Genomic DNA, 24,134 nt, shown 5'->3' with positions numbered 1-24,134 from the left:
GTCTACTGTTAGTTATTATTCGTTATTTCCACAGTCTATGTATTCCTTGGCGAGCATGTGGCGCTTGTGGAGTTTGTGAACGCGCTCAGAAGACGCGGTCTGCTGGACGCCGGAGAGTACGCGGTTATTGCGGTTGATGATGAAATATTCGATCCTAATACAACAGCTATCACGCATGCAGGTAATAAAAAAAATATTGTAATATTATAAATACATTTCAATCGAAGGGCCCACGTATGCTAGTCGATATATATGTCCCTAAATAACTTTAGTCCTATGTTGTGATATATTGAAATGTTATAGGAATCTGAGGGCGCAACTGTGGCGCTGAGGCGATACTCATAATTGTTGTAATGTTTTTATTTTCTCCAAAAATGATCTATGCCCGACTAAGTAGTTCAAGTCAAGGAATCCAAGTTAAGTCCAGAAGATTAATTTCAAGTCTTAGTCTCAAATGTTTTTAGAATTTATCTGTGATATAACTATTTTAATAATAAACTCGATAATTTTAATTTTGACTTTTCTGAAACCTAGATATTATGTGTTAGATTCTTTTAATCAAATACGGAGGCACGTAAAAATGTTTTAAATATAATATCTATAACTGTCTACCGCGACTCCAGCCTCATGGACTTAAAAAAAACAATATGTTTTCTTATAGACTATGTTCTACATTTGTGCCAAATTTCATCAAGGTCTGTTGAGCCGTTCCGGTGATACCTTTCAACAAACGTCCATCCATCCATCCATCTAAACGTTCGCATTATAATATTCATCATCAGCCCACTTTACGAGTACGTCCCTACTGAGGGGCTCAGATCCTACCCTAAGTTAGGGGTGACTAGGCCATGGCAACTACGCTGGCCCAGTGGGGGTTAGTTTGACTTCACACATAACTTTGAATTTTTTTCTTAGATATGTATGTGCAGTTTGCATTACGATTTTTCCCTTCAACGTAAAAACATCGGATAAATGTACATATGTAAATCGAAAAACACATTGGTACATGGCGGGATTCGATCCCGGGACCTGTAGATTGCAAATCAAATGTCGACTAAGTCGACTAAAATTATAAACATAGGACTCACCTCTGATTCAACGACAACAAAACTGCCTTAACGACAGACAGTATTGATCCATGACGTTATTTCTTTCTATATATTAAATAGACAACCAATTCTATAACCTTGAACTTACCGGGATTGTAAGTAGGTTCAAGGTCACACAAAGAACAATAAAAGACAACTGTCCCTGTCTATCAGCGCCATTGAACCATGTGATAATGATACCATATTATATCACAAATCAATTAAACCTCTTTTTATAACGCAAGGTGGCAAACAAGCGAATTATTGTATTTGTTACTAATATCATAAATGAAAAAGTTCACATGTATGGATGTTTGTTATATCGTATATTCATAACAGCTGAATGGATCGAGATGAAATTTGGCACATATGTAGAAAATAGCCTTCCGAACCTGGAAATACGGTGCCTGGAAATTGCCATGGGATATTATTATTTGCAGTAAGGGCGCAATTTCATTAGTCGATAACTCGTTATACTGCATGCGTGTATTCCTCGCATATGGGATAACGACTCATGAAAATGATCGGTCCATGTTAAGTTAGCGTCATGCGGGAATTTAGTTAAAAGAAAGAAAATAAAGACGATCGCTCAACGCACGTCAGCCCTAACTAATAATTAACGGTTCTCGCATGCGAGCATTATACTTGAACAGGAATCTCTCACACTGCGTATACGGGCGCTAAAGATTAATAAACTGCATGCTAAGGGTTGCAAAAACGCTGCCTACAACATAGAACGTAAGAAAATATATTTATAATTTAACGACACGTATAACTAAATACATCTATTATATAGTTATATCATTCAATAGCACAATTTTCTCTAAAAATATCTATATCTCTGAACAAAATAGAAAACCAATACTGGATATAAAAATAAAATGGAATAAATATTTGCGCTCGGGACATCAGGAAATCATGCAGTAACACTGTAAGACGACACGATGCTTGTTCCTGTATGGAATATTCTCTGTATTGAATTTTCTACGTGAAATACTTTGTGTTGAATGTTGAATTGAACATTCTGCCAAATGTTGCATACTGGCCACTAAGAACTTTTGCCTTTTTAGTAATGAAAAAAGATTGGTGAAAATAAAAGAGAATCGCTCGGAAAATTTAAGAGTTAATAACGAGATGTAGTAGATATTAGAATTAGATGGAATTGTCAGTGTTCATATGAAAATAGTTACAATATAAGTGATTTTAACAACGGATTTTAAAGCTGGCTGCCGTGACAATGTTTTCAATTCAAACACATTGTACAAATGAAAAGTTTATTTAAATGCAGATGTTTTACAGCATGATTGCTAAAAACCTTTAATATTTTTAATCTAACTCATCTGTCCTCAAAAACTTAACTATATTAATTATCAATAATAAATTAATTTAATCAAGTTCCTTCGAGGCTCTAATTTATTTAATCTGAAATTTTGAAGTGGACAAAATTGAGTTGCTTTGTGGTAAAGATTTTAGGTACTAACTCTTTATGATGGCTACATACGTTAAGTTTTACGGTTTTGATCGTGCATACGTAACAACAGGCTACCCCTAGCGTGTGTGTTAAAAATGTCCAGATATGTGTTATTAAACTCGGCTATCCCTTTATGTTTTCTCTGATATTATGTATACTATATTATGCCTACTGTTAAAAGTATCGCCATCTCAAATTACAGATATTCGATGCAGATGCAGATGCATACGGATGCTGTGTCAATGAACACCACGGTGTTCCCGCTACTTGTTTGCCTCATTCTTTTATAAAAATGAGTTAAAATAGTTCTCATTCCACAGATCACTTGATTCAGAACAGCAGTAGCGACATCCTGGCATTCAGAGCAGTTCTCAAACTCACGCCTTCATTTCCTATAAATCCACATTACCCGTAAGTTTTATTATACCTTTTTTAATATGTCGTACGCAAAATAAGTTACGTATATAATATATAATGGACTGTACTTGAATTATATAAAAAGTTCAGTAGCACTAAATATAGAAATAAACAAACTAACAAATTACCACTCATTCCATGTAGATATCGGTAGGGTTAATGACTTTGTCAAAGGGTTTATTAAATTTGAGAGCAATGAGACAATATAGGTCACGTTTAAATAATTTTTAATTAAACGCAAAGACACTTTTCACCAAATCTCCAAATCAACAAAATGTCTGTATTCGTGGGTTACTACTGCAGGTACACGCGTACAAAAACATATATTTACTTACGTCATTCTCTTTAAAGAAACAAAGATTTTCATGTATTGCCCGACTCGCCCGGTGAAATACTATGACCACACAGAAGACAGGCCTCAAGTGGAAGTAATTCTGCGTACAGACTAATGAATGTGCATGCCGACAGAGAAGTAATTTTAGTCCCTATAAGGAAAGGAACTCTTTCCTTTCCTTTATACTACTATACTAATTTCGACGTATTCTGGTAGCCTTTTATAATATAAAAAAAACTGTCTCTGTTCCCTTAAGTTTTGTTAGTTCAGTCTCGGTAAATAAAAAATAAATATGTATTCTGCAGGAAGCTGTGTCAGATGATACGAGAGTTATCTGCCAGGTCTCCGTTCTGTGTACCCAATTACCACAAAATATTCGAAGATACATCCGTAAGTATAACATATATAACAAAACTACTAAATTGTAAACTACTAAATTGGTTGATCGCCAACCTTCGCTAGTCGAAGAGGCACTTCAAGAAGAAGAAGACCAAATTGTAAGTATAAATGTAACTTTATCTTTGAAATCTTATTTGTTACTTCAAACTAATCATACTAATATTATAAATGCAAATGTTTAGATGGATGGATGGATGGATGTTTGTTTGAAAGTATCTTCGAATCGGCTCAATGGATCTTGATGAAATTTTGTACAGATGTAGAACATAGTCTAGAACATATAGGCCTATTTATTATTATTTTTTTAATTCCGCACGGACGATGTCCCGGACGACAACTAGTATGTACATAAATACAATAAGTAATATAGAGTTAAATTTATCATTTGTGGTAAAGAGGTCAAATAATCTTTTGGAAATATTGATGGTTTACCGGGAAAGTTTGGAAATAAAGGGAATGAAATAGAAAAATCGAAACCTTCGTTTAATGTGGAAAAAATAGTGTGAACTTTATAGCTTCGCAATAGATAGAGCCACAAATTTTCATGTGGAAAATAGAGCAATAGAATAAGAAATATATATATATATATGAATATTATATATATGAATATAATATAAGAATAATAAAAATCTGAGAACCGAACACGACAAAGAAGGATTATATGCTGCACTCTGTAGATTAACCATGTTTCCGAGACCAGAATCTCCGTTTTAAACATATTGTCATCTCTGTTTTCTCAAAAATAATGACAGGGATGACGATGTATTTTATACAGAGAAGTTTTACTTTTATTTAATCTAAAGTAAGTAAAAAAATATGAAGAGTCATCACACAAAAAGAATTCAGTAAATTGTAGTTAAGACTAAATGGAACATATTAATGTGATTTATCTCGGTGTAAGAACTCTGGAGAAGTTTCGTCAAGAATCCAAACTGAACTGACCTTTGATAAGGCATTGAAAAAGAAATACATGTACAAACAAGTCAACTAAAATACTAATAGTAGAAAGACTAGTAGCTATCTCATTTGACTTTCAAAAGCTCGATACTTATAAAAGCTTTCATTTAATGGATCTTTGTAACTAAAATACTTAAGGTATAAGTCGTTAGGACAAATAGTTATAATAAAAGGTTATAACTTAGCAACGGGACAATCAATACGTAAGTCGTAGCAAAGGTCGATCTATCATCACACTAAAGTCACCAGAATAATACGTCCTCGTCCTAATTCAACGCAAATCCCCGAGCGCACCTCGTGTTTGATTACTTAGTCCTTTCATAACAAAACAACATTATTATTGTTATTTATACACAATCTAAACTCACAAATTTGCAAGAACTGTACAAAAACCTAAATAGCGTAAAACTAAGCTACAACACAAATTAAAAATATTTATAATTAGCTGTCGCCCGCGACTCCGTCCGCGCGGTATTAAAAAAACAATAAATAGCTTATGTCCTCTTCCAGACTATGTTCTACATCTGTGCCAAATTTTATCAAGATCTGTTGAGCCTTTCCGGAGATACCTTCAAACAAATATCCATATATTCATTCGCATTTATAACATTAGTAAGAAATAATATAACAATAAGCCTAACTGACTTTTTTTGTCTGACCATATGTTGGCTGTATTACGTTAGATGAATCCCAGTGGGAATATTTTTTGACTGAATCTGAATTGATACTATGGGCCCATTAGTTAAAACCGATTGGTTGAAGCCGAAACCGGGCCGATTGTTAAAACAGGGAGCTCTCCGTAAATTACTACAGGAACATCAGCACAAAACATATACTTAAAAAAAAACATATCTTAACTCAAAAATAATTGAAACAATACGTTTTTACAATATCCTATTAAATATATAAATCGCAAACAACTTAATCTCCTGTAAAATGTTATTCAACCCTCATTCAGATGGTAATAGTAGTTCAGTACAATTGTATTATAGCTTTAGTTATTTAACTGTAGTTATTTTGAGAAGTTTAAAAAATACCTACGCGATTGTTAAACTTAGCTTGATTTTCCACTGTATGGTTTATAATGCCTTCAAAACATGCTTCCTGTCATAAAATTATTTACGTCAACACTAGTATTAAAGTTATCTTTTTATTGCGAATCAGATCCAGAACCTACAAGACTTATTACTCTTCTTGTTAAATTTATAGTGACAATAGTAAAGCATACCTTAAACGTATCTGCGTAGACGTAAGAAGTTTATTACGCAAAATACTTACAATGTTATTGCATATTTTATGACGTATATAGAAATTCAAATATTTAAGAGAGAAACAGTTTTTTAATAGTATTTAGTTTCATCACTTCGTATACAAACAGTGACGGAAAAGCCAAGCACCAAGGGGTAATAAGCTCCGGGCATCAATAGATGAAAACGTATATAGTAAAGTCATTTGACGTGAACCTTCGCCATTTTCATCGTCATACGCACAGGATGCTACGACATACTACGACTTGCTACGCTGCGCTACGCCACTACATGTTCGATGATATAAGTTATGACAGCAATGCCATTGTTACATCTTACTAATATTATAAATGCGAATGCTTGGATGGGTGGATGTTTCTTTGAAGGTATCTCCAGAACGGCTCAACGGATCATGATGAAATTTGGCACGGTTGTAGAACATAATCCAGAAGAACACATAGGCTACTTATATTTTTTTAATGCCGCGCGGACAGAGTTGCGGGCGACAGCTAGTACATACATATTTTTTGTTATATCAAAAGGTGACATTAGCAAACAGCCACCTGAATTCGCCGAAATAACGAGGCGACCGTTACCCATAGACATCCGCAAATGCAGATGCCTTGCCTTCCTTTAATCAACGCCCAGAAAGTGGATATTTCCCCTTCCTATGCGTCCCCTCATCCGCCAAATCCACTACAAGGACTAAAATTAGGCCTCCGGGAACACACTCATCAGACGAAACGTGGAATTGCTTCCACTTCACGCTTGTATTCTTTGTGGTCGTGGTATTCATCCGGTCGACCTGGCCGATTGGTGCACCCAACAAATATTGTTGTTGCGGAATCTACCACTTATATAAGTAATAATACGTAAAACGAACACCACAATAACATTGCTAACAGCACGTATATTGTGTTTTACACAATAATGCATAAGTCAATATAATGGGCTTACATAATCTTAAGGACGAATTCACACAAATAAAAGAGTGATACGATTGTTCAGAAATCCCTTCAGCAAAGATCAGCATACTAATGTAAAAGTTGACCTTGGTCCTCTAAATTGCGATATATGTTTTTATCGCCTAAATGTTTGGAATTTTCCGATGTAATTTAGCATCTTTCCAATGTACCCCTTTTTAAGAAAATGATTAGAACGGATCAATATGTTCAACATAGATAAAGTTGACGTGGAGAATTGCATAAAGCTAGTTAAAATGTTATATATTTGATTAAGAATGGTCATCAAATTTCAACCTCTGTGGTTTTCAGGGTGTAAATAAAGTATTAAAGTTTATAATTCCTTTATTGAGGACTAAATAACAAATTATTCGTATTATCCAGGTGCCGATAGAAGCGGCTCATCTGTACGACGCGGTGACGCTGTGGGCGCGCGCTGCTACTGCAACGATGAGGAACGGCCTACCGCCGACAGATGGGGCCACTCTGATGAAATTACTCAGACCTACTACGTACAGATCTCTACAAGGATTCGACGTAAGATATACTATGTTGATTCAAAGAAATTACTTGTGTACGAAGTAGGTGTAAGCGTTCTAAGAAATCGAATTAAAATACATATCGCAGTAAGTGATTCTAAGAACTGCACTCTGAGGTGTAAACATATAGATATCAATTTGGAACACTTTGTGATCAATGTAAGTATAACATATCATAGAAAATACGTGTAATCTCATCTTATTTAAAAATTGACAGAATTTGTTTGAAATTCAAAGTAATTTTTTACAGAATAATATTTAAAAAAATTTCGACGAACGCGATAACTTTAAGTCCCTGCTAATTATATGACACTTAAAGTTGAAGAGAAGGTGACAGATTTTTTTTTTTCATTGGGATTATGCTAAAGAATTATGTGATTTAATTTTATGACAACGCTGTCTACAATTTCGAGATAATTTTGTCAATGTTTTCATTTCGTACAATGAATAATGTTGTCTTGACAATTTAACGAATTTATAGTTAATAGATTCAAAGACACGACCAAAATTAAGCTGTCGTAATACTTTATAAAAGTGATAATAGGTAACACTATATTTAATAGTGATTATGTAAATTCCTTTTATTAAATAATTTGTGACTCAAATAATTTCTTTTTTATAAATAATTCAAAAGACAAAGTTCAAAGAAGATAAAAAACCAGCCATTGTTGAACCACCAATTAAAATTTAAAACAAAAAACCATTTTTTTTACAAGTTAATTCAGCTGTGAATGATGCGGGAACTGATTGAACTTTCACAATGAATTTTAGAATAAATTAAATATAAAAAGGCACAACATAAAAATGCGAACATGAAGATATAAAAGCGTCAAAACGAAAAGATGTCAAAAAGAAGATTTTAAAAATGTTTGATAAAAATGTCCAAAAAGGCTGGACGAAAAAGACTGGATGCAACAGCGAGGCCGCAACAACCTGTTTTAATGTTTCTACTACTATTGCGTGCGGCGTCGTTTTACCGGCCAGTTCGAAATCCTTGGCAGCGTACAACCGTACTACCAAGGAGGTTTGATAGCTATCAATACGCGTTATACAGTTATTTTAAGAAAATACGAGTATTTATTTTAAAACAATACAAAAGATTGCTAAACCTAATTGCGTTTCCATTTACTTTATTTTGGTTAGAACTCGCAGCCAATATCGCGCAGCTAGACACTAATTTGAAATTGAATTTAAGACAATATGGACTAATTGCTTGAAAATTGCTTTGTATTTATAAATTCTAAATCCCCTTTAGGTAAACATGGACAGCGCTGGTGATGCCGAAGGCAACTTCTCAGTGATAGGTCTTATGGAAGACGCGAGCGCGGCTGGAGGCTGGAGCGCACAGCCTGTCGCCGCTTTCAGATATCTCAACGCATCAGATCCGTTACCCGTAAGTTTTAGAAATTACAAGTATATATATATATATATATATATATATATATATATATATATATATATATATATATATATATATATATATATATATATATATATATATATATATATATATATATATATATATATATATATGTCGTATTATAAAATAATAAATACATATTGACGATCTAATCAACTTTGTTTGTCAAATGTTCAAAGCGTGATTAATTGTTGAATTATATGTCAATAATTTGATACAAGAATTTTCAGGTAAATATTCGTAAATCATTTGTTTCTGAAAAAAATAATAATGATGAATAAATAGAAAAACTAACGAGCTTCAAGAATTAGGATTCCACAATTAAATTAATTGGCCGTAAAATACTTTCCAGCCCACTTCAAACCTATAATAACATGTTTTTCCGACAACTATTGGTAATATTATTCAATGAACCGATCATTTCGTAGAAGTGTGTTAAAATTGTATGTGATTCTCGATAATTTATAAAGAAATCTAAAATTCTTAGAAAAAATATAAGAGAATCTTTTTCTTGCTGTTTATTTAAATAAAAACAAAATCTTGAACTACGTTTGTGGTTAATCTACACCAATAGTATATTTTTTCGCAAATTAATTTAAAACATTATGAATAATAGTTTTTTGTAGAACAGCCTTCTCGAAAAACCTGAATTCACCATATGAGATATCTTATCTTTCCAAGAAAAGTTCAAGGACAGTTCGAAGTACCAAAGTGTTGTCATTTTTTAATTAGGAATTAGTTGGTGGTGATCGCATCGCGTGGATAAACGGCAAGCCACCTATAGCCGAGCCGGTATGCGGGTTCGACGGCACCAAATGCTCCCTACCTCATGATCCCCTAGTACTCTCTGCAGTGGCAGCAGTGGCCACCGCAGCCATACTAGCAGCAGCATTGTTCTTACGTCATTATAGATATGAACAGAAACTTGCTTCAGTTCTCTGGAAAATTGAGGCGAAAGACCTGACTTTTATATCAGCGTGCAGTGATGCGAAGGTTAGTTGTTATGTCATGTTAAGAATATAACAGAATATGTTAACAAAATACAATAATTAAATTTGAATAACAATTATGTATCCATGAAAGGGTCAATATGCAGCAGTAGACTGACACAGGCTGGTGGTGATGTATGAAAGACCAGACAGTTAAAATAGTTCTTTCTTCTGCCAAAAGTTGACTTAAAATAAAAGCTTTATTTACTAATACTTAGTAGAAAGTTTTGATAAAGTCAACGAAGAATAAATTTTAACGGTGATAGACTTGCAAAAATGGCATTACTTGTACCAGGACTTCATAAGTTGACTGTTGACTGTTACTTGTAATGCATTTTAAATGCTTTTTGTTAATTTATATTCAAATGATCTCATCATTATTCTAAAGCAGTTTAATGTATTTACATATTATTTAAGGTTTCGATTCCACAAGAGGTAGATATGCGAAGGGCGCATACAACGATTGCTTTGTATAGAGGCAACATTGTTGCTGTTAAAAGATTAAAGAAGAAAAGCATCGATGTAACTCGAGCAGTTAAAAAAGAACTTAAACAGGTAAGTTTTTTCTTTAAATCTCGTTCCATTCATTTTATTTCGTTATAAATACCATTGTATTAAAATACGGAGAGGATTATATCTAGTTTATTACCAGTATATTGTTATTTCATATTTCTTTGAAATGGTTTGTAATTATTTTATAAAATAGAAACGAGCCTTTTTATAACGCAGACTACATTGATTACATTCCAAGATACTATTTATATATCATGGTAAAGTAAAAGATTTGATGTCTCCTTTAAATTTAAAATATATTTGTTTTCTAGAGATTGTATTTTTTTGTCATTATATATTTTAATAATAATATAGAATTTTAGTCCAAAATTATTTATGTTTTATATTGTTACAAATTAAATCATGTCTCTAATTTCAGTTTGCCCCTTGGCATAATCCTCTTCTAAGCTTAGTGGCTAAGCTTTTTTCTGTCTTGGTTGACTATCCTCCAATTTGGACTTATCTTTGTCCTCCTCCCATCTCTGACCTTCACCCCATGTTACTGCCTCACTCTATTTTCCTTTTATGTGTCTCTGTTTATCTATATATTTACCGTTAGATCCGGGAGCTCCGTCACGCGAATCTCACTGCATTCGTCGGGGTCTGCGTGGACAGTGGTTCAGCGTGCATAGTGTCCGCGTACTGCTCACGGGGCTCGCTAGCACGCGTGCTTGCCGATAGAGACCTCTTGCTCGATGACATGTTTGTCGCAAAGCTAGTCGCGGATCTGCTTCGAGGTTTAACATACCTACACGACTCCGCACTAGTATCGCACGGCAATCTGACATCAAGTAATTGCTTGGTTGACAGCCATTGGGTGCTACAGATTTGTGATTATGGATTGCACACTTTAAAAAGTGAGTATTTTTGTACAATAAACAATAAAAGGATAAATTTAAATTTAAAGTGATTTCTAATGACTTGTAAGTCGTCTTCGTCTTTCTGTTTGTCTTTTTGCCATAGTTACCACACAGAAAGCAAATAGAATAGTGAGCAACTTATTAATAGACAAGTACACGATTAACTATTCTTTTTCTAACCAGGTGGGTGTATGGAGACAGAAGACGCACTGCGCATGGAGAGACGCATGCTGTGGCGAGCGCCCGAGCTCCTGCGGGATCCCAACCCGCCGCCCTGGGGCTCGCAGAAAGGAGATGTCTATTCCTTCGGAATCATACTCTATGAAATACTTGGCAGAAATGGTCCGTGGGGTGATACCAATTTAACAAATGCAGGTAAGATTTTTTAGTTCGTATAGTAATACCAATACTGACTGTATTGTACCGAGTTTTTAGAGACCAATTATATATAATGTACTATAGTTTAATTAACACATTGACACACTTAAATACATAGATATATGCATATACATACATTGAAACGTATCGAATATTTATGTTCGAATTCAAAATTCGGCGAATAATCTTAAGAATTCTGAAAAGTAAAATGACCGGATCTCTATCTTTCCTTATTTCACTCTATGTATTCACGATCCCTTTGTACGTGTGTGTGATAATAAGTTTTATTTTCACCCTCTACGAGTATATATCAATCGTCTCATTGGAGTATTACCAAACAAACAAGGTTGTTACGTAACCGTAGAACTCCACTGCTGTAAAATTTGTATTGATATATATTACTATCTCTTTCATTCTATTTGACAAAACACACACAACTATATGTATTAGTAAATCATCCAAAACTAGGTCCATTATCTTGAAGCCACTTTCTTTTAACCTACAACTAGAGATAATCGGTCGAGTGCGTCACCCGATCGGCGGCGTGCTGTTCAGGCCGCCACTGAGCGGGCTGGCGGCGCGGCCCTCAGTGCTAGCCGTGCTCAACGCTTGCTGGAGCGAGCGCCCCGACCGCAGACCTGAACTGCGTCTCGTCTGGCTACGTCTTAAGGACATGCACGCCGGCATGTAAGCTTATCAAAGATCTTTTTTTTATTTTCATCTTGAAAATGTTACGGTAATCTAACTAGTAAAGTAGTAATCGGAATTCAATAGTCTATAAATATATCGTTTTACATAAGAAAATAACTATTTCTTGATGATATGATAATGTAATTTTTTTTGTAGGAAAACCAATACTTTCGACAACATGCTGGCAATGATGGAAAAGTACGCCTCCAATTTGGAAGCGCTCGTAGAAGAGAAAACTGAACAATTGACGCACGAAAAACGAAGAACTGACGATCTCCTCAACAGAATCCTTCCCAGGTAATCAATATCGTTTGTTTTATTAACTGTTAAAGATTACCTTTCAACTGCATATTCGAAGTACGTTTCCTATCTACTCTCTCCTAGGCTTTACTTATATAATACTATGTTCATTTATAAACTATATACTAGCTGTGCAATCGTAGCACGAGCTACGTACAAACGTAGCAAGAGCTAATAAATACGTTGACACAATGTCTATATATTCGTAGAAGGTGCTACGTATATTCGTAGCACTTTCAATTTTGAAAATAAATTTATCTGATAACACCGCTTCCAAACTTTTCAAATTTAATACATATTGTAGATATTTGAGTCACTTTTCGTTTGGTATAGAACCGTAGCGGAAGCTTTGAAGCGCGGCGAGCCGGTGCAGGCGGAGAGCTACGACAGCGTCACCGTCTACTTCAGTGACATTGTTGACTTCGCACACATTGTCAACACGAGCAGTCCCATGCAGGTAAATGTCCTTAGCATTGAGAGTTGATACAAATTCTTTTTTTTTTTTTTGAAAATGTTGGTAATAGCTGCCAGACATATTTTTATATTCCCGAAGATTTTTCGTTACCTTGTATTATTTTTGTATAAACATATAAGGATATCTAGGTCACTTGCGCCCTCGTAGCAATATCTGAATCGTCATAAGATATTTTTCGTACTGTTGCTGTCATTTTATTTTCTGTGCCTACATAACAGCACCTCTCACTAAGCCAGTTATCCTTTGACTATATCTTAATACAGGACTATGTTTTGCGTACCAAATACCTATAATTTAAAAGATATTTCTAAGTCTATATTATCACTGTAGACTATTCTGGAATAGATTAACTACTGCACGTTCTCACAGTATTGTAGACAGACCGCAAGCCAGAAACAGATGTTAGCACTAAGCCAATACTCGATCGGAATATCTGCAAATACTAACACACGTGTAAGGGAAATCCAAGCTTTCTCAATATACTTGATTTAAATCCTACTAATATGGTAGTTGGTTGTATTTATTTTACTATTTCGTATAACTTAACATCGCTGAACGAATTTATCTGAAAAACTTATCAATATATATGAACTATTTCAGTAAAAAACATCTATTACGTTTTAATCCAAAACTACTTTATGACAGCCAATAATAATATCTTCGTTCTGTAAATTTCTGCAAATATTAACGTTTTCATAACTTATCGTTTTTAACATTGAATTACTTTATGACATTTTGATTTATGAGCTTTCAAAATATTAGCGAACAAAGTCGCATGCTACTTCTAGTTATTACATAAAAGAGGTTTCAATTTTGTATTTGCCTCAGGCGTCAAAATTCCAGTAGCAAAATACTGAGTTCAACAAATGTTTGTAACAAATAACTTCAAAGCTATCTTGAATTGTTCACATTAACTTGATTCGATGTTATAAATTAATTCAACTTGTTATTTCTAATGCTTGTTATTTTTTTCAATAAAACGCGTATATAATAAATATAAATATTTTTACTTCATCTCATAAATTAAAGTCCGTTTTTATTACATCTACAAAAATTTATTAAATAAAGCCGTTTGATACTTAGTGTAATTTGGCAGAAACGGATTTACTCGCTTCCTCTCTGAATACTAAATGTTAAGTCCCTTCTCGAATAAAATTCAATAAACTGAAATGATTTCAATTTTAAAATAAACACAAACAAAACCTCTTTTGTCTTACATTTTAAAATACAGCATAATTAAGAAGGTTGTTATTAAAAAAATATTAAAGAATCTGTATGACCATTTATTTTATCTGATTAAGTTTTATTCTTTGTTAAGTTGAAACAATAAAGTACACTGTGGTAGACAATTTTTGTAGCATGTTTTAATTTGCATATTTTTTAAAGGTAGTGGACATACTCCACGACTTGTACACATGCTGTGATGCCATCATTTCATATTACAACGTTTACAAGGTATGTAAAAATAAGGCAGTTAAAATTAAGTAAAATAAAAAAAATTAAACAAAATTTAGTATAAATTCCTTCAACGTTATTGTTATTGTTTTATTATTGTCACTGTAAATGTTTTCCTTTGAAAAAGTTTTTTTTATATCAAAAGTTGGCAAACGAGCAAACGGTCACCTGGATTGGTCGAAATAACGAAACTACCGTTACCCATAGACATTCACAAATGCGGATGCGTTTTTATTTTAAACCAAATCTTGATTCTATTAATAAGTCCATTACAATTTGCCATACTCTTAAATGTCTTGACTATAACATTTCATTGAACATTGAAAAGCTCTTGGCTAGTTCCTTTACAACTTAAACTCGACGGATTTTTAATAGAGTTGTCACTCAGACTGATTGCTAGTGAACTTTCGTTGATATAGATAGAGCCGTTATGTGACACTTACATGGTGGTGGGCGGGTTACCAGAGCGGTGCTCGCGGCACGCGGCAGAGGTCGCCTCGCTTGCGCTACACCTGCTCGCCGCCGTACCCCAAATACGTATCAGACACGACCCGGACATAAGGCTCAATATAAGGATCGGTAAGCAGAGTTGTTAAGAAACATTCTTACTAAAGATTTTAAAGAATGTGATAAAATAGTAAACCGAGCACAAAACCCTTGAAAAAGTATTATTCACTCAAAACAGTAGTTAAAAACAAGAACAAATAGATAGATAGACTGTCAGAAAGACGTAACATTTTAGCAACTTTTCAACCCCATGGGTGATATATGGTGAGTTTTTAGACTACTACTACCCCATTAAAAATAAATACTTAATTTTAATATATTCCTCCCAAGTAGAGTTGACGTTGGTGAGTGGGATAACTTGAAACAACACAAATGATGGCCGTAGGCCGTGAGACGAGAGAGAATACTCATTTCCATTCGGCACGGTTTATAAGATAAATTAGTCTTAAGAGAGACGTTCGTGTAGGTATCCACACAGGGCCGTGCTCGGCGGGCGTTGTGGGCTATCGGACACCTCGCTACTGCCTGTTCGGGGACACGGTGCGCACGGCGGCGCGCGTGCTGGCCGCGGGCGAGCCGCAGCGCGTACACGTTAGCCATGACACCTACGTCACACTGCGCAAACATGGCGGGTATCACTTCAAGGAAAGAACTCACACAAATGTCAAAGTAAGTTAACATTTTTTATACTAATTATAGGAGCCAATTATAAGATTTCAAAAGCAGAGACAGAAGAGTTAACAAAAGTACAATAATAAATTCGCAACTTAAATTATTAAATGTATTTTATGGTGTAAAGCGGCGACTAGATATACTGACTTCACCATATGGTCCGTGTAGATCAGTTCTGAGTGCGATCCTTAGGAGTTTAGTAGAAATTAGAGTGAAATCTATTGGTAAATTTTAGATAATTGGTAGGAAGGATATAGATGTTGCATTTTACAATTTAACGGAGTACACCTGAAGGAAAATTTACATATTTAAAGAGATAAATATTTTAAAGGAAGTACTTATTTTACGCTACTATTTTAAAATAATGTTTGTCGCACTTAAAACGTTTATAGTATTTGCAAGGAAAACTTGCACTCTCGCTTAATAAAATCTTTATATTGTTATTTTTATGTTTAATTTAAAAAGGGCCATCGACAAATCAAGACATGGTGGTTGGTTGGTGAAGATCATGAAAGGAGAAAGGAGCCATTCTATCGCTTTCGTAAGTAATCATTAATTTGTTTTTAGACATAGCCAAGAGGTCCTGTACTTGCTCTTAAATGAATTGGTACTTGAATTGGGGTAAATTATGCGTTTTTTTATATTGATAAATTTAATCTTTACCAATATTCTATCCACATCCACCATGCCCATGATTTATATTCTAAAATATCTTGGTAAATCTTGTTTACTTGAAACTAATTTGTAAGTTTGTAACTAAGTTATTTGTTTTGATTAAAGTTACGATTATTTAAATATAACAAGTGACGCGCAATTCCCAAAAGTCATTGATCTAATAAAGAATCGTATCCCTAGATCTTCGTAGTAAAACTGCTGCTCTCAAAAGGAGAGAACTCTAGTAAATAACTTCTCCATAATTCTACAGAACCTGGCTTAAACCGCAGCTCAGTATGTGCCAGTTACGCTGACAGCTCTTGGGGTCTGGAGCGTTCTATACACAACATTAGAGACAGGGCCCGACTGTCTTGCGGAGGATCTTTAGGGCCCGGATCCGCGCTGTCATCGCCGGGCCCTCCAGCTTGCGCCTGCTTCGTCCCCCAAAGGGACCATCACTCGGCGCCCGTCGTCTCATTCTGCGAAGACTGACCTTAATATAATAAATGGAGGAATGTATCCGTTACTAGTGCAGTCATTCACGAATGACTCCAATCACATAACCTCAAAAACTGTATTTATAACCAGTGACAAAAAGAACCGTTATTTAAAATTGAGTTACGATTAATAGTGTTAATGCACTAATACTACTCGTTGACTAAATTGCCTCTATTTCGTTGTTACTCAAAATGTGACGAAAGTGTTTGTTTATGTGGTATTTATTATGTGTAGTAATATTAAAAATTTATCACGGACCTCTATTTGGCGTGGTCTTAACACAATAGTATTCCTTGTAGTAATATTATTTTTAAAGTAATTATGATTGAATGCTTTATATATCTATATTAAATAATATAAGTCAAATTGGGGAAGCTTTAAAATGTATATTTGTGTACGTAAATAAAATGACTATCCATGACCAATATAGCTTCTCAGGGCATTTATAATTTCTAAGTGTGATCGTGTAAAAATTGTTGTAAGATTAAACTGTAGTAATTAAAATGCAGGTAGAAATTTTGAGGGTTCATAGACAATTTTTGACGTATATTTTATGAATTTAATTAAAAACTGTAATATTTATAACTTTTTAAAATTATAATACTACTAGCTGACGCCCGCGACTCAGTCTGCGCGAAATTAAAAACAAAACGTAATAGCCTATGTGTTCTTCCAGAATATGTTCATCTGTCATCTGTGCCAAATTTCATCAAGATCCGTTGAGCTGTTCCGGAGATATCATCAAACATCCATCCATCTAAGCTTTCGTATTTAAACATTGGCATTTATAATATTACTAGCAGTCGCGCGCGACTCCGTCCGCGCGCAGTTAAAAAAAAATGTGAAAAATTGATGTTCTCAGACCTACTGAATATGCTCACAAAATTTCATGAGAATCGGTCAAGCCGTTTCGGAAGAGTACGGGAACGAAAACTGTGACATGAGAATTTTATATATTAGATTTACATTATTATCGACGCAGCGTGGGCAGGTCTCCCGCAAGACGGACCGATGATCTGGTCAAGTTTGCGGGAGTATCCTGGATGTGGGTTGCACAGGACCGATCATTGTGGCGATCTTTGGGGAGGCCTATGCCCAGCTGTGGACGTTATGAGGCTGAATGGATGGATGGATGATTTATAATATTAGTAAAATAAGATAGAACCATAACTGCTCAATCATAAAGTTGGAACGAAGTTCCTTATCGCGCGTTGTGAAAGGGGGCTAGACGGAAAAAATTCTTACGAAAAGTTGTCACGACACTTTTTGCTATAGTAAGTATGTTAACGACGAATGAGCGCTACTTCACCATGGCAACGACGTGACAATATATAACGAAAATTCATAGAAATAAAATGTACTTCTTGTGAAGACTTAAGTTTTTTATACATAGAATAAACATTGGTTCCTTCACTAATTAATCGAAAGGAACTTCGTTCTATCCGGGTGTCCCTTGACACCTCTCAAGTTTTTTTATTTTTATTTTTTATAAGTTTGGTATAAATTAGATCTAAAATGCTGAGTATCGTACTGAAATATGGTATTCCAAATTAAGGCTAACAATATTACCTAGTATTAAAACCTAATATAAAAAAGTAAGTGAGCAAATTGGTAAAGTTATATCTTGTCCAAAATATTATGAATGTTATAGTCATAACAAACATCTCAATTTCAACTTACTATTATAAATATATTTGCTATTTGATAGTACAGTAATACGAAATATTTACAAATAAGAAACTTAATACCTTTGCCTAATTACGTATATATACAAAGAAATAAATCATTTATCTTATAAGATAATAATTATTTGCTCAAATTCTGACTGAAATACGACCAACAAATAATATTTTCCTCTTGTGACAATCTAAGAAAAAGAAATTAGAAAAATAATTTTATTCTATTCTGTACGATGACTTGAGATTCGTTTTAATAAGTTATCGATTAATCATTACATCCCTAATTGTTCTTACTGACAGCTGTCAAAACAAGATGAAAATTAAATTACTAGATTTTGCCCCCGTCTTCGTCCGAGCGGAATTAAAAAAAACTTTATAAGAAGTCTTTATATTCTTCCAGACCATGTTCTACGGCTGTACCAAATTTCATCATGATCCGTTTAGCCGTTCCGAAGGTAACGTCGAACAAACATCCATCCATCTATCAAAACTTTCGCATTGAGATTACAAGTATTTATTGTTTTACCTCGGAGCCTATCTTAAGTCAACCACGGTGTGTCCCCATTTCCTAGCTAATATGTCTATGTTTTTGAACGCAGGAACGTTCGATATACGAACATATGAAATAAAAAAACTACAAACACAAAAATGGTACATTGCAGGGATCGAAACCTTAGCTATTCGCATCGTATTGATGAATGCATTAAAACGAAATCGATTTGTCTAAATGTAGTGTAAAAATTTTTAAGGACAACTCTTATTGCGGTGCTTTGAATAATTGCTAAAAATTGACAATGTATTTTAAGGTGAATATACATTAGAGCATTTTCTCAAGCTATGTAATGTAACGTTTTAACGAATGATATGATACAGGTAAAAGCAAAGCCAAAGCACGTCTGGTTCGTGAAAGGGTGATACACAATAACATATAGAGCGGCTCGTTGTTTTGTTACAAGTAAATGCTTTAGTCTATACCCACCTTTAGTGAAAAATTACAGCCCTACCTACATAATGCTGAATAAATATTTTATATAAATCGTATAACGTAGATCTATATCTATATAAATTTTGATATTTAGTTATCAAAAATAAATATAATAAAACCTTTATGTAATATCTTCATGTAGATGTGTTTATAAATGTAACAGGAGTAAAATACCATGTCGTGTCGGTAAGAAATTATACTTACACATGTCATGTCACAGGGTGACAATGTTATTTCTTAATTATATAAACTTGTCTGTTTCTAATAAGTCTGTGTAAATGTAACCGTTGGTTTCAAAGACTAAAATCTCTGTATAAAACATCTCTGTAATTATCTTTGACATAACAGATTACAATATGTTTTTAAGAGGGTTTTTGATCTTAGAAACTGAAGGTTAGTCATTTTATAAAGGTAAAATTATTTAGATTCGTTAGTTTAATTTTGCACTGAATTCTATTAAACTTTAAAGGTATTGAATGTTAAAAATTATTTGTACCATATCATAAGGATTATCGTAAAAACTTAATGTCAGCCGTTTTGGTGACTTTTTATACTGAATGTTAGAATAAGACTGTACTTTAACTAGACATAAATTAAATTTTTAAACTATTAAATAATTTGTGGCTGAATAAATGTCTATTGGAACGAAGTTCCTTATCGCGCGTTGTGAAAGGGGGCTAGACGGAAAAAATTCTTACGAAAAGTTGTCACGACACTTTTTGCTATAGTAAGTATGTTAACGACGAATGAGCGCTACTTCACCATGGCAACAACGTGACAATATATAACGAAAATTCATAGAAATAAAATGTACTTCTTGTGAAGACTTAAGTTTTTTATTCATAGAATAAACATTGGTTCCTTCACTAATTAATCGAAAGGAACTTCGTTCCATCCGGGTGTCCCAACACACCTCTCAAGTTTTTATATTTTAGTATAAGCTTATTCAAGTTATTTGTTAAAATGTCCTGACTTTTGTTATCTTGATGTCATGACATGTCATGATATTTATGTGTCCGATCCATTGTTACGTCCTTTAGACTAAAAGGTTGACCGGTTTTTATGTGCTTTGTTTTTTAATTGTTATTTGCTTCGTAGACAATGATATTTGTTAATGGCCTAATTGTAAGAATGTTATTTAAAGACGCGTTTATAATTTTTTTGTAAATATTTTTATGTTAAGATTTTATGTCAATGTCAATGTTATTGCTGTTGTTTGTTAAAATATACAGTTTTCTAAAAAAAATAACTTGTTATTTCCTTCTTTTCTTAATTTTTCTCGACAATGTGACATATTTCAATATACTTTGAATTTTTCTTTTATCAAAAATAAGTATGAGAAAATTGGTATATTAATTTAATTGGAAATTTGCATCTGAAATTGCGAATGTCTATAGGCAGAGGTGGATTTGCTATTACGGCGAACTGAGGTTGCCGCTAGCTCGTTTGCCAACTTATGATATAAAAAAAGATAAATACCTCCTTTGAACAAATTTTCATGTATAAATGTAAATGCAAACTTTATGAAGTTACCAGAAATCTTCTTATGGAATTTAATTTAGCATTTTCAAGAATCTCAAAGACTCGATTTTATACGATATACTCGTACTATATGTTTATAAGAAAAAATATTGTTCAAAATTTGCCGTGGAAATTAATACGGTTCTAACTCAAGGTTTTTAATTAATGAGTTGTTTTTCCTTTTGTGTTGAGGATGTCCAGAGGCGTGTTACCTTATTAGCAGAGTCGTGTTATGGTACATATGAGGTGTATTGACACATTCGATCAACTATTACCGAGACAAGATCATTGATTTATGGCCACACTCATAGTTCTGTAAATATAACCTAAACGGCTATTTAGGTAAGTAAGAAATTGTGTTAAATACATATTTTTTTGCCGTCGTACTTTCATTGCTGTCGTATTTTCACGTAGTAATAAATCATACGGGTAGCTTAATACCAAATGTGCCGTAGCATTTTTTCGCCACTTTAAGGAAAGGCGCAAAAATATATAGAAAGGTGTTGATGATTTCATTTATTCCTCGTATAGAAAATCTTCCCGACATATGTCTGCTATAATTTGTTGCTTGACGGTCTATTTGTGATGCCTTTTAACGGAATTGGGTATATATTTTTACTAATATTTTACTAGCTGTTAATACCTATTTCCACTTAAATACTAGCCGCGAGACTCTGAACTTGCGCAACCACATTTATGAATTCATGACGTGACATGACATTTTTGCTAATATATATTATCACACTTTTCATTTTGTTTTTTGACAAAACAAAAACTCCAGTATGTTTCAAAATGCTGTCAAATTGTACGGTAATGAAGTTGTGCGTAATATTTCCACTAGCGCTTTAATCGCACTTATAAGTGAAAGTAGACACTTAGATAAAACGTTAGATTGTTTTATATGCGTTAAATATATTTTCAAAATAATGTTACCGTTGCTATGCTAGCATGCGCTATACTTTTCAAATATTGACTTAATGAAGCGCCAATGTGTGTACAAAGTTTTGATGATAACAGCTGGCACAACGTGTCATTTGAAAAGTAGTTTAAACCGAAAAAAGTGAACGTACTCGTAGGAAAGTTAAATAAATTCCGCCGGTCACACAATTTATTTAGGAAACTGCAGCTGCGCTTGTGTATATAAAATATATTCTAGTGCCAGAGACAAAATTGATTTAGTTAACATTAAAATTTAGAGAGACCGACAAACTAAATTATTTGACAACTCACAAGAAACCCTCCTCGTCAATATAAAAAAATGTGTCACAAGAACTATGATAAAGCTGTCTTGTAATATATTTTCTTCTGTGTCATTTTTTAAGTCTATGTGGATTTGGATTACATATTCTACAAAAACTAACCGCGATAACGCCTCACTATATAGAATTAGAACTACAGCACTGACCTCGATATAACCCACAAGGATATCTGACTCGGTGGGCAAAAGTAAAACTTAATTATAACAGCACACTAGCGCGTCCCTGTCGGCGTCAAAAAGCGTCACAATGTCATTTTCGTACAGCAGCTGCAATGTTTTCTTTTTCTATAGGTTTCATATTTTCTGACAGAACGGACTTCGATAGCAGCGCCTTTCTCAACTAGCTAGATATCCTTTTTTATAGAGGGAATGCTTTATGCCTACTACGTGCCCACCCCCTCGGGGACGGTAGTTATGTGGGATCGGGAAGAAGTATACCCACTAAACCACCTCTGTTCCTTCTGCACATGGTGACGGGACTACGGGTACGCTCACACACTCCTCCACATGTCTAGCTAAATTTCATTGTTTGACTACAATTTTGCAAATGTTTAACACAATGCGAGCGTTTTGAAAACAATTGAATGTTTAAATTTATCTAAGAGTTACGAAAAGTAACATGACGGATACATGTAAATTTACAACAATTGAGTCATTTTATTATTAACTAGCTTTTACCCGCGACTCCGTCCGCGCGGAATAAAAAATAAAAAATTGAAGGTAAAAATTATCCTATGTCCGTTTCCTGGTTCTAAGCTACCTGCCCACCAATTTTCAGTCAAATCGATTCAGCCGTTCTTGAGTTATAAATAGTGTAACTAACACGACTTTCTTTTATATATATAGATTTATAACATTCAAGTTATGGAAATAAAAATTATTTCTTTTATTATAACATCGAATTGAAATCTGTTCTGTAATGGTGGTATATTTTGTGACTAAATAAATTTTACCTTTTTATCGCAAGATGCCTGTCATATTAGAAAATACGTAAAGTTAAAAATGCAGGTAACCGTAAAATTGGGATTTCTCTAGAGACACTGTTACCCTTTTTGTTAGCTTAAATTGACTCCTCCGAAGTTTGTTTGTATTAAAGTTTCATCCCCATAATTCTCTAAAAACATTTGTTTGCCATAAATAATGTTTTTGTACACATAGAAGAGAGATCAATCATTTTATTTGTTTAACTTACTATTTAAAAGAATCATACACTATTATTTTAATCTGTCTCTAAGTTTTTAGTATTAAGTAGTAAGGGAAGGAAAATAATTTAATAAAGAGTATTGAAACGCGAAACGTACGATTTTTTTTCCTCTTTACGGTGTATTTTGAAATTTATATTGTATTGTGGAATATTTGGAAAATCATTGAGTAGTTTATTAATAATATTCCTGGAATGTGCTTTTATTAAATTTCAGGAGAGATATTTATTAAATTTCGAATATAATAGAACAATCTCTACAAATTTCAGTTATACTTAAAATGAAAGGATAATTAATATTATTTTCAAGTAACGGTTTAAAAAAAATTGCCTAGATTATTTCTGCACAGAATATGTGCGGAAGTAATTTTGTTTTTTTTTAACTGATAAACCATCTTCTAGTAAAAGTTCCGTCAAAATCGGTCCGGCCGTTTCGGAGATTACCCGGAACATTTGGATTTTCGTTATAAGGAACGCAAACACATCATTTTAGCGAAAGATTACTTTCTTATTATTACAGAAGACACTCCGATTTCATTTACTGTAATATCCTTGTCTCGTCGATTATTTTGGGACAGGAAATTTGTAACTTGTAATTGTGCTTAGTAACCGTAAGTTCCCACTGT

General features: G+C 33.7%; 1 protein-coding gene across 1 annotated transcript in view; it reads left to right on the top strand.

Moving 5' to 3' along the window:
• LOC106718044 (guanylate cyclase 32E-like) overlaps window positions 1-16,870 on the top strand; it is a 32,963-nt gene extending 16,093 nt beyond the window's left edge. Inside the window, exons 7-23 of the mRNA XM_045679831.1 lie at window positions 35-181; window positions 2,880-2,970; window positions 3,616-3,700; window positions 7,260-7,412; window positions 8,670-8,807; window positions 9,567-9,827; window positions 10,241-10,378; window positions 10,935-11,232; window positions 11,419-11,610; window positions 12,123-12,300; window positions 12,460-12,600; window positions 12,937-13,060; window positions 14,465-14,533; window positions 14,953-15,112; window positions 15,507-15,709; window positions 16,178-16,253; window positions 16,638-16,870. Of these exons, the coding sequence (XP_045535787.1) occupies window positions 35-181; window positions 2,880-2,970; window positions 3,616-3,700; window positions 7,260-7,412; window positions 8,670-8,807; window positions 9,567-9,827; window positions 10,241-10,378; window positions 10,935-11,232; window positions 11,419-11,610; window positions 12,123-12,300; window positions 12,460-12,600; window positions 12,937-13,060; window positions 14,465-14,533; window positions 14,953-15,112; window positions 15,507-15,709; window positions 16,178-16,253; window positions 16,638-16,858 (2,675 nt within the window). The 3' untranslated portion in view covers window positions 16,859-16,870. The remainder of the gene's footprint in view (window positions 1-34; window positions 182-2,879; window positions 2,971-3,615; window positions 3,701-7,259; window positions 7,413-8,669; window positions 8,808-9,566; window positions 9,828-10,240; window positions 10,379-10,934; window positions 11,233-11,418; window positions 11,611-12,122; window positions 12,301-12,459; window positions 12,601-12,936; window positions 13,061-14,464; window positions 14,534-14,952; window positions 15,113-15,506; window positions 15,710-16,177; window positions 16,254-16,637) is intronic.
• The last annotated feature ends 7,264 nt before the right edge of the window (window positions 16,871-24,134 follow it).

Source organism: Papilio machaon, chromosome 10 (genome assembly GCF_912999745.1).
Source record: "Papilio machaon chromosome 10, ilPapMach1.1, whole genome shotgun sequence".
In the NCBI taxonomy this organism is placed as follows: Eukaryota; Metazoa; Arthropoda; class Insecta; order Lepidoptera; family Papilionidae; genus Papilio; species Papilio machaon.
The sequence above is the reverse complement of the archived record's forward strand: the minus strand, read 5'-3'. Positions and strand labels throughout refer to the sequence as shown.